This window comes from Diceros bicornis, chromosome 18 (assembly GCF_020826845.1).
Source record: "Diceros bicornis minor isolate mBicDic1 chromosome 18, mDicBic1.mat.cur, whole genome shotgun sequence".
Lineage (NCBI taxonomy): Eukaryota > Metazoa > Chordata > Mammalia > Perissodactyla > Rhinocerotidae > Diceros > Diceros bicornis.
Genome location: NC_080757.1, coordinates 61,626,937 through 61,641,266, shown reverse-complemented (window position 1 = coordinate 61,641,266; position 14,330 = coordinate 61,626,937). Strand labels below are relative to the sequence as shown.

General features: G+C 49.8%; 1 protein-coding gene across 5 annotated transcripts in view; it reads left to right on the top strand.

Annotated features, from left to right (window-relative positions):
* The window catches only part of CSNK1D (casein kinase 1 delta), a 39,477-nt gene that overhangs the window by 19,120 nt on the left and 6,027 nt on the right, over positions 1-14,330 (top strand). For 2 of the 5 annotated variants that reach the window (XM_058561947.1, XM_058561950.1), the window contains 7 exons: positions 4,979-5,127; positions 5,677-5,905; positions 6,353-6,523; positions 7,076-7,224; positions 9,195-9,366; positions 10,108-10,247; positions 11,959-12,155. In XM_058561947.1, the coding sequence (XP_058417930.1) occupies positions 4,979-5,127; positions 5,677-5,905; positions 6,353-6,523; positions 7,076-7,224; positions 9,195-9,366; positions 10,108-10,247; positions 11,959-12,072 (1,124 nt within the window). In that variant the 3' untranslated portion in view covers positions 12,073-12,155. Of the gene's footprint in view, positions 1-4,978; positions 5,128-5,676; positions 5,906-6,352; positions 6,524-7,075; positions 7,225-9,194; positions 9,367-10,107; positions 10,248-11,958; positions 12,156-13,687; positions 13,753-14,330 lie in introns of those variants that run through there. The other 3 variants (XM_058561951.1, XM_058561948.1, XM_058561949.1) reach the window with 2 other exon arrangements.

The following is a 14,330-nucleotide window of genomic DNA, read 5'->3' as shown; positions in this document are numbered from 1 at the left end:
AATGCTTTCTAGGGCCGGCCCCGTGGCTTAGTAGTTGGGTGCACACGCTCCACTGCTGGCGGCCCGGGTTCGGATCCTGGGCGCATACCGACGCACCGCTTCTCCGGCCATGCTGAGGCCGCGTCCCATATACAGCAACTGGAAGGATGTGCGGCTACGACATGCAACTATCTACTGGGGCTTTGGGGAAAAAGAAAGAAAGAAATAAAATTATTAAAAAAAAAAAAAAAAAAAAAACTTTCTAACTCCCTTTATGATTTCTTCCTTGATCCATGGGTTATTTTGAAGTGTATTATTTAGCTTCTAAGTATCTTGGAATTATCCAGAGAGCTTTCTGTTATTTATTTCTAATTGAATTCCACTGTTGTCTGAGAACATACTTCATATAACTTGAATCCTTTTAACCTTATTGAGACCTGTTTTATGTCCAGATTGTGATCTTTCTTGGTAAATGCCTTGTGTGTACTTGAGAATAATATGTGTTCTGCTGTTGAGGCCGGTTATTGAAGTCTCCGGTCAAATTGTAGATTTGTCTCTCGCTCCTTGTAGTTTTCCGTCGTGTGTTTTGAAGCTCTATTGTTAGCTGCATAAATGTGTAGAATTATTATGTTCTCTTGATAAGTTGATGCCTTTATCGCTATGAAATGACTAGTATATCCCTGGAAATATTCTTCTCCACAGTCTACTGTGTCTGTTGCTAATATAGCACTTCTATGCTCCCTTGTCTGATGTCAGTGTGATACACTGTCCTCCTGATCACCTCTTTGGATCTCAAAGGTGTTTGTTGTAGGCAGCATGTATGGGTGGTCCTTTGTTTTCTGTCTAATCTGAGAAAGTATGCCTTACTTTTAATGTGATTAATAACAGAATTAGGTTTGAGTCTATCATCTTGCTTTTGGTTTTTGTCTCATCTGATCTTTGTTTCATTTTCCCTCCATTTTTGCCTTCTTTTGGATTAATCAAGTATTTTCTTACATTTCTTAATGATTTTTCTTGTGCTTAGCTCCTTCATTGGCTTATTACCTATGCTTCTTTTCTTACGTTAGTGGTTGCGTTAGGGTTCTCACACACATCTTGAGTGTGTCACAGTCTGTCCTCAAGCGATGTGCTGCTTGCTGTGGAACAGAGGAGCCTTACAAAGGTGCGCTTCATTTTTCCCCTCCCAGCCTGCATGGTGGTATCCTGTGTTATAAACCCTATGTTGCATTCTTATGTTTGCTTAAACAGTTCTATCTTTTAGGGAGATTTAAATAATTTTTTAAAATCTTACATGTGTACTTAGGTTGTTATTTCCAGTGCTTTCCATTTCTTTGTGTAGGGCCATACTTTGGTTTGGCATCATCTACCTTTTGCCTGAAGGGCATCCTTTAACATACATAGCAGTGTAGGTCTGCTGGGAATTGATTCTGCAACTTTTTAATATCTGAGAATGTCTTCATTTTGTGTTTGCTTTGCTGAGGTTTTTTTTTTTTTTTTGCAACCTATGCTTTTCTAGTTTGCCATTTTTTTCTCAGTACTTGAACGATGTTCCTCCTATGTGTTCTTATGTGCTTCGTTTCTGACGAGAAGTTTGCAGTTATCCTTGTCTTGCTTCTCTGTATGTAATGTCTTTCTTCTGGCTGCTTTCAAGATGTTCTCTTTATCACTAGTTGTGAGCAATTTGATTATCAGGTACCTTAGTGTAATGTTCCGTGTGGTTCTCGTGGTTGGGGTTCGTTGAGCATCTTGGATCTGTGGGTGTATTGTTTTCATCTAGCTATTCTTCCAATATGATTTCTGTCCCTCCTCCTTTCTCTCTCCCCTCCTCAAGGCCTCTAGTCCCGTAGATGTTACGTGGCTTAAAGTTGTCCCCACAGCTCACTGAAGCTCTTGTTGGCTTTGTCAGTAGTTTCTATTGCTATGCCTTCAAGTTCACAAGTCTTTTCTTCTGCAGTGTCTAATGGGCTGTTAATCCCACCCAGTGTAGGTTTTTTTGTTTTGTTTTTTGTGAGGAAGATCAGCCCTGAGCTAACATCCATGCTAATCCTCCTCTTTTTGCTGAGGAAGACCGGCTCTGAGCTAACATCTATTGCCAATCCTCCTCCTTTTTTTTTCTCCCCAAAGTCCCCGTAGATAGTTGTATGTCATAGTTGCACACCCTTCTAGTTGCCATATGTGGGACGCGGCCCCAGCATGGCGGGAGAAGCGGTGCGTAGGCACGCGCCCGGGACCCAAACCCGGGCCGTCAGTAGTGGAGCGCGCACACTTAACCGCTAAACCACAGGGCCGGCCGTACCCAGTGTAGTTTTCATTTTAGACATTGTAGTTTTCATATGTCCCATGCCATGCCTTTGTTAAACTTCTTTGACATGGAATACAGTTATAACTTTTATTGCCCTTCTCTGCTGCTTCTAACATCTGAATCCGTTTCATTTAACTGACTCTTCTCAACATGGATCATGTTTTCTTTTCTCCTTCCTTGCATACCTGGTAATCTTTGAATGCTGCACACTGAATTTTACCTTCTTGCGTGCTGGGTCTTTTAATATTCCTCAGATTCCTTCTCAGCTTAGTTAAGGGATGAAGTTAAGTTATTTTCATCTGTTCAGTTTTTGCTTTTCCACTAACACTCTCAAGGCAGGACTGGGGCAGTCTGAGGGCTTACACAAATTGTTTCCTGTCTTTCAGGCATCGATGTCATCATTGTCTTGTGTTTGGTGTCTTAGAAACCATCTATTCATCAGTTCTGTGTTTTGTTTTCTCTTCTTGGTTATTGCAGATGTGAGGGTAAATTGGGTCCCCGTCACTCCATCTTGGCTGGAAGTAGAAGTAACTTTTAAACTTTTAAAAGAAAGCAATAGCTTCTCTTTCTGATTCTGAGTTCAGAAAGAGTTTCTTATGTAAGATACTAGAAACAATGGAAAAGGTTGATACATTCATCTTTGTTAAAATTCAGCACCTTTTCTCATCAAAGGTTCCAAAATAAAATTTAAAACATGCCGTTAACTGAGAGAAGATATCTGCCTCACATAAAACCAACAATAGTTTGGTATCCAGAGTTTATAAAGAACTGCTATAAATACATAAATTTTTCCCCTGATAAAAAAAATTGGCAAAAGACATTTCAGAGGAGAGGAAACTTCACGTATGGCCAGTAAATATATGGAAAAAAGATCCAAATTGAGAGTTCAGTGAGACACCATTTTACACCCACTTGATTGATAAAAGTTAAGAGATCTGACAATACTCTTGCGTCAACAGGAATTCATTCGTTGCTGGTGGGAGTGTAAAGTGGTTTATCTATTTTGGAAAACAATTTGACGTTATCTTCTATAGTCAGATAATTTGTACCCTGTGTTTCTAGGTGTGTACTGGGGAGGGGGAGCTAGATATGAACAAGGATTTCACATATAAGAATTTTCACCAGTAGACATGTATAAGAATGTATGTAACAGCACTGTTTATAATAGGAAAAGCAAACCTAAATAATCCAAATTACAGAAGAGTAGATGAGCTGTGGTGTATTCTCCAAGAGGAATATTATACAGCTTACACGCTTATTTTATTAAAAGCAAGGAAATGATAAAGCTATGGATAGTCTTTATCTGGGGAGCACAGGAATGGGAGAAGAGAGGTGTGTAAAAGCAGATGCAAATATTAGGAATATCCTGGGTCTGTGTTGGGTGGTGGGCTTACAGGCCTTTGTTACATTATGCTTTATAACTTATATATTTGTTAAAGTTGATGTCATGTAGTATGTAAAATATATATTTTAAATAATTTTAAAAATTAAAGAGGATTGCCTTCTTGATATCAAAACTCGTTATAAAGCTAAACTAAAAATGTTTAGCATCTTTTAGTGTCATAAAGTAAGGCGGTGCTCAAAACAAGTGAACAAAAGCCTACATGGTGGGTATGAGGACGCAGGACCAACTGAGGAGCCGCAGTGGCCAAGGCTGGAACACTTCAAGCAACAGAATAAAATAATGTAGTTTTGGCTTATAACCCAAAGTATAAAATCAATGTCCACGAGTCCATACTGATATAAATAAATAATTGAATAAATAAATAGGGGAGAAAAGACCATTCTCTTGTGCAGAATTCCAAATAACATATGCAGATACTCTGCCCTTAGGGAGGGGCATAACTCTATACTCCGTAAGTATGGGCTGTGCGTAGTGACGTCCTCCCAAAGAGCACAGGATGGAAAGGGGGGAAAGAACAACAAGGGGAGACACCTGCAAACACATCTCAGCCGGGTGACCAAGGTCACGTCAACAGAGACGAGTCCTGAGAGAGCACGGACCTCTGACAGGACGTGAGGAGGAGGCACTGGACCCTGTGCTCTTCCTCCCCCAAACCCACAAGCCCAGGCTCATCATGAGCAAACATCAGACAAATCCCAGCAGAGGGACAGTCTCCAAAGTCCCCGACCAGCACTCCGCAAAGTGTCGTGGTCATCTGGGACGAGGAAAGTCTGAGAGACCGTCAGAGCCCAGAGGAGCCTCAGGAGACAGGACGACCAAATGTCAGGTGGGATCCAGGATGGGGTCCCAGAGCAGAAAAAAAGACACTGGGTAAAAACTAAGGAAACTGAAAAAGCCTGGACTTTAGTTCGTGCTAATATATCAATATTGGCTCATTAATTGTAAGAAATGCACATACTCATGTAAAATGTTAATCACAGGGACCTGGGTGCGGGGTGTATGGGAACTCTGCTTTTTCTGCCTTAGCCCCTCTCTTACCTGCGTTGCCTTCTTCCCTGCCCGTGAAGTTGGCCTCACATTCTCTCTTTGTGTCACTTGTGACTCCTGCCCACCTGACCCCAGTCAGAGAACTCTGTCTTGTGCAGTTGGTGACAGTGTGGAGCACAGGCATGTCGGGGTCTTCTGACCCCCACCCTGCCCTCATTCGCCCCCTTCGTGCATGGGAGGTGATATGACGTGTGGCCACATGGGGAGGCCACCTGTACTGAAGCACCGCGTGGTCTCTCTCACAGTGGGCATCCCCACCATCCGGTGGTGTGGGGCAGAGGGGGACTACAACGTCATGGTGATGGAGCTGTTGGGACCAAGCCTGGAAGACCTATTCAACTTCTGCTCGAGGAAATTCAGTCTCAAAACTGTCCTGCTACTTGCTGACCAAATGGTAAGAGTTTGTTTTTTCTAAAGTGACAGAGCAGCCTGGGCACTCAGCACATGCTTGATTTGAGTGGACAGTCTGATAAAGTACTCCGGTGCTGTTCTCCTCGTGATTATGCCTGTTCGTGTGCAGGGGGAAAATGGAAGTTCATTAGCATTTGCCATAGGATGATGACCCAGCAGTTGGGTTTGGAGACCCGCCCTCTAGGCATGGCCTAGTACATTCACGTGTGGGGTCCGAGTTCCCTCAGGAGCACACGTTTGGTTCCTAGGAGTTTGTCTAGCACAGATGTTGTCTAGTAGTGGCTTTCACGTCAGGCTGCTCTCTGTCTGCCTCCGTGAGAGCCACCAAGGGGGAAATGCCCAGGCCTGTTGGGGGTGCTGAAGGTGGTCAATTGAGTGTCCTCAGGATTATTGAGTTACTTTGCTCAGACCAAGGGATACAGAACATGCAGCCCAGGCACGGCCCTTGCTTTGCTGAGCAGGCTCCTTTTCCAAGGCTGCCACTCTGGGATTTAATCTTGTGCCGCTGCTTCTCTGTCTTCTCTGTCTACAGATTAGTCGTATTGAATACATTCATTCAAAGAACTTCATCCACCGAGATGTGAAGCCAGATAACTTTCTTATGGGACTGGGGAAGAAGGGCAACCTGGTCTACATCATAGACTTTGGGCTGGCCAAGAAGTACCGGGATGCGAGGACCCACCAGCACATCCCCTACCGTGAGAACAAGAACCTCACAGGGACGGCGCGGTACGCCTCCATCAACACACATCTTGGCATCGGTGAGCCTGTGGGTGGTGGGGTCTCCTGTGCCCCTGGTCACTGACCTAAGCTGCCTTGGGTATGTCCGTTTCTCAGCTCAGGGAAAGGCCAGCCTCTGGAGGGACCCTGGGAGTGGTCAGCATGTTTGATGTGGAGGCTGTCATCAAACCTTTGTAGCAAAGGCTGGCTTCAGGACTGTGGAAACCTTGTTTTGTGAGGTGGTGGTGGGGCAGGTAAATGATGGGCTTTCTGATAATCAGCTGTGACGTTGATGTTGCTCATCTGGGGTGTTGGAGAGTTTCCTGACAGCACATCAGGGGCAGCTTCTGGTGAAACCAGAGACTCCATGTATATTTTTCCATGATTTTTAAAGTTCATTTCCAAAGTAAGTGTCTGCCTGGGGCCTTTTGCTTTGCTGCTGCAAGTGCATCTGTGCCATCCTTGACCCATTTCCCTTCTCTTTCCAGAACAATCTCGAAGGGATGACCTGGAGTCACTGGGTTATGTGCTCATGTACTTCAACCTGGGCTCTCTGCCCTGGCAGGGGCTGAAGGCTGCCACCAAGAGACAGAAGTACGAGAGGATTAGTGAGAAGAAGATGTCCACTCCCATTGAAGTGTTATGTAAAGGCTACCCGTGTGAGTGTCCTTGAGTGGACGTCCTGAGCCGGCCCCCTCCCTCCCGTGGTTTCTGTGGGAGGAGGGCAGCTCCTCGTTTCCTGGCTCGTTTCCCCAGTGCCTCTGGGGGAGGCAGTGAGGCCATAGGAGGCGAACAAGGTAGACCACCCCCCCGCCGCCGCCACCCCGAGGCTGGCTCCCAGAGTTCCCTCCAAATGCCCTGTGTGATTAGGAAGGTAGAGAGCGGGCAAGTGGCCCTTGCTTTAACTGGCCACAGCCTTCTGTCCCTGGTGTTCCTCGACTGTCCAGAGCCATAGCTCAGGGAGTTCCCTTTGTTGTTGTGGGACTGCCCCTAGGATAAACGCCCCAGATGAGATTAAATTGTGCTCTGTGATGCTGAATTTTCTGAAACTCTTTCCTGAGGCCTAGAGTTTTCAAAATATGACAGGTATTTCCGCTTCCCTCTTTCACACCCTAAGTGTGTAGCAGGGGATGGTAAACAGTAATGTTGACAGACACCATGCTGGGTCCAGGTGGGGTTATTATTTGTTAGCTCTGTGTCTCGTTTTACAGCTGAATTTGCCACGTACCTGAATTTCTGCCGTTCGTTGCGTTTTGATGATAAACCTGACTACTCATACCTGAGACAGCTCTTCAGGAACCTTTTCCATCGCCAGGGTTTCTCCTATGACTATGTGTTTGACTGGAACATGCTCAAGTTTGTAAGTGGCATTGCCAACTCGCTAACTTCTCAGTGTGGAAGGAGACATAGCCCAGTCACTAAAAGGCTGCTGGCGGTTGTCCCATCTGCAGCTGTGTCTTGTGTGAGGAGCTACACTGTACCAGGTTCAGGTTCTGCAGGCTTATTCGCTGCACTCAGGGAGCCGAGTGTACCTAGAAGGGCGGTGGCCTATATGGGGTCTGCGTGAGGGCAAGAGGTTGTGAGAAGCAAGATGCCCGTTGAGGGAAAGCAGAGATGGCACCACGCAGACATGATGGGGGTGTGGGCAGTCAAGGGCCACTTGGAGAGTGTCCACAAGTGCAGGTCTGTCTGGAACTAAAGCTCTTACTTGAATGCTAAGTCTTCTTTAGGTGAGAGGTCATTTTATTATTATTGTCATCAATCCTAAGAGCATCATGGCTTTGACCGTCTGTGATGTTGAGGCGTGGTGCCCACGTGTTCATGTGCAGGAGGGTGTGGCTGAGGCCAAGGGCTCCCACCACGTAGGTGGCTTGGGGAGGCGCTGCGCCTTAGGTCTGAGTTTGGTCACCCATCCCTTAGTCGGTTTTATGAATTTAATTAATTAATCTTTGGACACCACTGCCAGAATTCGTTTTTTTTGGAACTTCCACTTTCTCTTGTTCTGTTTAGTTATGAGTTTAACACAGAAATTGGAACCTTTCCAAGGTGACAAAATTTGATGGAGGAGCAGAGCCTCCTCTTCAGAGGGTGCACAGTAGGAGGAGGCCTTGTCCCACAGGCTTGCAGGTGCAGGGTTGCCTGTACAGGGACCAGGTGGTGGGAGTGGCTGCAGCCTCCCTGAATGGGGATCCAGCTGGCAGAGCCAGCCTGACCCAGACCTAGCCTGTGCCATCCAGGGGAGAGCCAGGTCCTGGGAGGAAAGTGCCCTGCAGGGCAGGCTGGCTCAGGAGCCAGGCCCCTCTGCTAGGGTGGCCTGCAAAGCACAGCCCTGGTGATGGTGCTGCAGATCGCCCAGAGTCTGGACATCAGGGTAGACCTCCTGCTAGAGCCACTTGAAGCTCCTGGTTCTAACATTATCATCTCTCGTAGCGGGGCTTGGCAAACCTTTTCTGTAAAGAGCTAGCTAGCAAATAATTTTGACTTTGCAATCTATGCAGTGCCACAACCCCTCAACTCTGCATCGTAGCTGGAAAGCCGCAGTAGGCAAATGCGTAAATGAGGAGGCGTGGCTGTGCCAATAAAACTTTATTTGCAGACACAGATGGTGGCTGGATTTGGCCCGTAGGCTGAAGTTTGCAGACTCTTGCCTTATAGCAGTGGTGGTTAGGATGTAACCTTTAGTGTGATGGGTACCTCAGCTTAACCAGTTAAAATCAAATCCCCTGTATGTCTAATCTGTTATTCACTGAATGCGTAACTAGCTGTTTGTGCTGGGAGGAAACCTAGTTAAGCAGTGTGTACCACATGGGCCCTCCCAGGACACACCTGGCTGCTGCCCTCCTCGTTGCATGTGTGCATGATGTTCCTGGTGTCACCATGACAGAGCATTCGCCCTGGGGCCGTGAGTCTGGGCTCTGGTTGCCACTGCTCATACCTGCTTCTCAGACTCTCCCAGCTGTCGCCATGTTGGGCCTACCTCTGGCCTCAAATGATTTCCCGTCCCTATGTGAATGTTTACAGAGAAGAGGGTCCCCCAGCTGCCGCAGGTGTTCGGGGTTTGAGGAGGTGCTGAGGTGATGGGGTGGGGTTTCCTCTGCTGTGCTGGGAACAGGATGCCTTGCCCACAGGATTGTGAGACAGGCTGTGCTGTTGTCTGGAGGGAGAAATGTCTTGTTCTGACTTGCTGTTTTTCTGTGGAGGGCGTGTTCACCGGCAGTCTTGTCCCAAATGCCCCTGGTATTTTCTCAAGTTGCAGGGGACAGCCAAGGGCCTTGGGTGGTTTTTCACCAAACCCAGTTCAGTTCTGGTCTCTTCCTCTTTCCTTTTTAGGGTGCCAGCCGGGCAGCTGATGATGCTGAACGGGAACGTCGGGACCGAGAGGAGCGATTGAGACACTCCAGAAATCCAGCCACCCGCGGCCTTCCTTCTACGGCCTCAGGCCGCCTGAGGGGGACACAAGAAGTGGCTCCTCCCACTCCCCTCACCCCTACCTCACACACTGGTGAGTGGTCTGCCGTCTTGCACCATGTTCCCCCTGCCCCTTAGCAGGCAGTGGGGGTTTTTGTGTGTTAGTTGCTCTGGCCACTCCAACTCTGTGATCTCGTGGGGAGCCAGCTATGTGTGTGGAGTTGGGGCAGCTGCGCCTTGTGGGTGATGCCATTTGCATCCTTGTTCCAGTCGATTGTTATTCCTGAGGATAGACGGGCCAGGGAACAGCCTGGGACGATGCCTTTGGGAACATTCATCTCACAGGACTTGGTCTCTTGAAGGGCTGAGTTCCCTGAAAGCTTTGTTACTATTACTTCTCCGCCTTCTCATGACACAGGTTCCTACCCAGCAAACCTATCAATACCCACTCCTCCTTCCCCATCTGTGGCAGTCATTGTACGTGTAGATGCCTGGGCTGCCCTCTCACTGGACACCTGAGTTTTTGCTCCTGGGACAGTCAGCCTGGAGCCCATGCATTGGTGTCCCGGGGTCCTTCATGGACCTTGCCCACTAGTGCTGACCTAGAAATTGGGGTGCAAGCGGTGCAGCATCAGCCAGGGGCCAGTCGCCTATTGCTGCCCTGAAAATCTAGTGAGATGCAGTCCGGTGCACGGCTCGCCCACAGCCTGTTCTGTACTGATGCTGAGACAGGGGAGGGTCTTTGTTAGACACAGCTCTCGAGGAGAGACCCCCATCATGCTGGAGTGTGGGACCGTGTTCTGAGGCCTCTTGACCCTGTCTCCCTCTCCCTCAGCTAACACCTCTCCTCGGCCTGTGTCCGGTATAGAAAGAGAGCGGAAAGTGAGTATGCGGCTGCACCGCGGAGCCCCTGTCAACATCTCCTCGTCTGATCTCACAGGCCGACAAGATACCTCCCGCATGTCCACCTCACAGGTACGCGCTCTGAGCTCACTGAGGTCAGGACACTGCGGGCCTCTGACTTCCTCGTGTTTGGACTAGTCTCACAGGCTCCAGGCAGAGTGGGGTGGGGGTTTCGAAGGATTTCCTTCCTCCCTCCCTCCCTACCCCGCTCCCCTCACTGTGTTCAGCCCCTTGGTTGAGAGCCTTGGAGACAAGCTATGTGGGTAAAGGGCTCGGCTCCACAGCCATGCTGCGACAGGTAACGGGGCTTTTTCTTTTCTGTTGCCCTCTGCATGGCCCCCCAGCTCCGAGCCAGCCTTGGAGACTCAGCAGTCTTCCCTATGCAGACTGGAAATGCCACGCCTGCTTGCACCATTTGTTTGTCATAGGCTCGCCCAGCTTTTGAGAGTCTTCTCTTTCTTGTTGGCCAGGCGCTTCCTCTAGCAGAGAGCCTGTGGGGGGAGGGGGGTTGCTGGCAGTCACTGTAAGGTGGCATGGACAGAGGCTTCTAGAGCCCAGGGCCTGGTGATGTGCTGTGAGGTAAGCGTTCCCATCTTTTGACGTCCCTGTCTGTCTTCACTCTGAGGAGGAAGTGTGCTAAGAGAAACACCCTGCTACATGATGGAGGCGGGCGGGCGGAGTGATGGAGGTGCAGGCAGCCAGGGCCCAGCTGAACAACTCTCCACCACTTCCTCCACCCACATCCTCTTCCCACTCTGGCTTTTGTAGCTGTTCTGCATTTGCTAACATGCCTCTCTCAACACAACAGCCCTTTACATACATACTGACTCTCTTCCTCAAATAGCTGTCAGGGTTCCCTCCACAGGTGGGGTGAGGGGGGCGTTGGTAGGTCAAGAACCCGTTTAAGCAGGGCTGTTTGTCCTGCTTCAGTGAGCATCCTGTGGGATGTCTGTTGGGTGGGCGGGAGTGGGTTTCAGGAATGCTCTGGGAGCCCAGGTCCTGGGCTGTGTCCTGGGAGCCCCCCTCTGGTTCACTGTGATGTCTCTAGTTTACAAGTTAGCACCCAGGGGCCCTGCTGCCGGCACTTGCTCAGTGCTTGCTGGGTGCTTGCTTGGCACTGGGTGTAGCTTGTTGCTACATTTGGTGGGTTGAACATGTTCACAGAGTCTGTGAGAACTGCCTGGAACCTGAGTTCTGCGGTGTCTGGCTGGTCTTCTGGCAGAGGAGCGAGGTGTGCCCAGGCAGAGGGAGGGCTCCTGACCACTTTCCTTTTAATCAAGTGAAGTGGATAGTTTTACTAAACACTTCTAATTTACTGATAATTTTACTAGAAATGAGTTGTTTTTGTACAGTAACTTGCTCTGAAAGAGACTGAAAATGCAGCTAGTTTAAATTGTAGGGCTTTGAGGAGTCTAGTCAGGGTAATGAGATTGGGCCTTTTGTGGCCCCCAGCCCCACACCCTTCCTCCATCACCACAGGACACAGAAAGGGCTTAACAGGTTTCTTCCCATGTGCCCTGGAACCTGTGAGTCAGCAGTTGGGAGCATGTCCTGGGAGGTGTCTGCCCAGCGAGCCTGGCAGAGAGCCCAGATGTGCGGCCAGCTCTGTGGCCCCAGAACATCTCAGGTGGGGACGACTTGGGCCTGTGGATGCTGGGGACTCTTTCTGGACTTGACATCTGCTTGTCAGGGGCTCAGCCAGCAAAGACTAAAGAAGGGGCAGGCTTAATTTTTTTTTTTTTTTTAAGCAAAGAAAGCATCTGATGGGTTTGGGGCCATTGAGGGAGATGAAAGAGTCAGAAGGTCCTGTGGGTGCCGGACAGTTATGGGTCCAAGTCCAAGTCCAAGTCCAGCCTCTTCTTTACTGTGTGGCCAGCCTCAGCACGCCGGTCCCTGAGCATTGACCACATGCAGCTCCGAGGTCCTTCCTGTAACGTCTTACCTAGCTGAGGCGAGCTTATAACTTGGAATCATACATCTTTGCTCTCTTGTTCTTTCCTTTTGCTTTGGGTGTGAAGAAAGATAATGGGGATCTAAAGTGTAGCTGGGAGTCTCTAGAGAGATGTGATTTGGGGGTGTTTACCTCCAAAAGAAGCACTTTAGCTTTTGTCACTGGTCACCCTCAGGATTTTCTTAGAATCTTCAGGTTAAGGACATGACCCCTGGGGGTGTGTCCCCAGTGCACCCATGTCCTGAGGATGGCTGTTTCCTTTGGGTTTTCCTGGTCACTATGGGTGCTCTTCCTTAGGAGACTGTGAAAGGCTCCTGGCCCTCTGAGGGCGTGATCAGCGCCCCTGTGGGACAGCAAGAGGCTCTTGAGACTCTCAGCTGTGGGGCTGCCCTCGACATCTTCCCTGGTGGTTTGGAAATTCCAGAGCAAATGAGGTTGCTCCAGCTTTTACAATCCTATAGCCTCCATTCACATTCATGCCTCTCAAAGAAAGTGAGGTGAAAGTAGGAGCAGCACTGCATCTGTTCAGGGCGAGCTAGAGAAGCAGGCACCATGTATGCATAGACCCCGGCAGCGCATCCTGTCAGCTTTCCCCACAGCTGCCATTTCTTGGTTCTTTTTGCCCGTCGAGGAGGAGATGGTGCATCTTGGGCAGATGCAGCAAGTCCAAGGAAGTAGTTTATCTTCAGCAGAAAGGGCTCAGACCCACCAGCCAGCTTGCACCCTCTCCAGCTGGGTGTGGGCAGGGGCCGTTGACGCCCGTGTCCCTTGTCCGGACCCCACAGCCGTCGCACACTCAAACTTTACAGGAGAGCGGCTGCTCCTCCTTGCCCCCACTTGCTTCTCAAGGGCAGCTTGTGCTACATCAGCCCTTAGGGGAAACCACAGTCCCTGCATTCCCGACCCTGGAGTACGAGTTGGGCCTCTTCTGCCAGAATAATGTGGAGTCTAAAGGGCATCTGGTGGGTGACTCTATTTGTGATTTTTTCTCTTTGTGAGCAAAAAGGGCCTCATGAGTCCAGCACTGTTGATAAAACGTAATACTGGTCCCTGGTGCCAGTTATTCCTTTTGATTTGTTTTAACCCATGCCCCCTCAAAATAAGGTTCACAACCTCATCCTCTTCCTCATGTCAGCGAGGAAATGTGTCTAGTCTGTGTGTCACCGGGAGGTAGCCCTCCTCCCCATCTGGCCAAGCACAAGCTGCTCTGAGCAGCGAGCAAGGCCTTGGGGAGGCGTCGGTGCTGAGAGCCGATTGAGGGGCCGCTGTCTGGGCATCAGGTTATCTTACTGCGTGAGGAGTTAGAAAGGGCCTGTCCTGGCCCCTCATTGGCCTCATTAACAGCAGGTCAATCCTAGAGGAGCAGCAGTGGCTGCAGGGGCCACTCGGAGAGAGATGAGGCTGAGGTCCTGGGCAGTTCTGGGGACCCCTCTGAGGCGGCCCCGGCCAGTGGTGGTGGACCTGGTTGAGGCAAGGAAGCACTTGTGGAAACAAGAGGGCCTCACATGCTGGTCCGGCCGGCAGAACTCTTACCAACAGCTGTCTTTTCCCCCCACCTCAGAATAGCATTCCTTTCGAACACCACGGCAAGTAGCTGCACGTCTCCCCGTTGGAAGGCAGCACTGGGTGAGTGTGCTCACGTCGGGTCTCACAGACAGCAGGCGCCAGGGCGGGGTGGGAGCTGACTGCCCCTCGCCCGCTGATGGGAGCACGCAGGTGGGCTTGGGCTTGCATGCCAGGTGCTTCAGGTAAAGTGAGGTCCCTCTGCCCAGTTCTCTTCCTCATGTGGATTCCAGAGCAGCTGCAGTCAGCTGCCTAGTCTGGAGGCGAGCAGACCACAGAGAGTCCCCAAACGGGGTGACCCCAGGACCCTGCCCACTGTACATTGGCCTTTGGCCCCCACAGCGTTCTCAAGTTGGGAGCCGGCGTGGGGAGCAGGAGGCCAGGGCTCTGCACTTGGCTCCTGTGGACCCAGAACCCTCGAGCTGCCCTGTCCTGGTATCGGGATGTCATGTGCTCCGCTGAGGGGCCGCGCTTGGTGGGGGCTCTTGTGCTCTTGCTGCGTGAGGCTCCTGGTAGTCTCCACCCGTCCTGGCTTTGTCATCTATCTTCCCTTTGCATTTATTTCTGTCTTCCTCGTTTTGTTTTTCTTTTCGAACTTGGTCTCTGCCCAACATCTCATCCCTGCTGTTGTCTGTATTAAC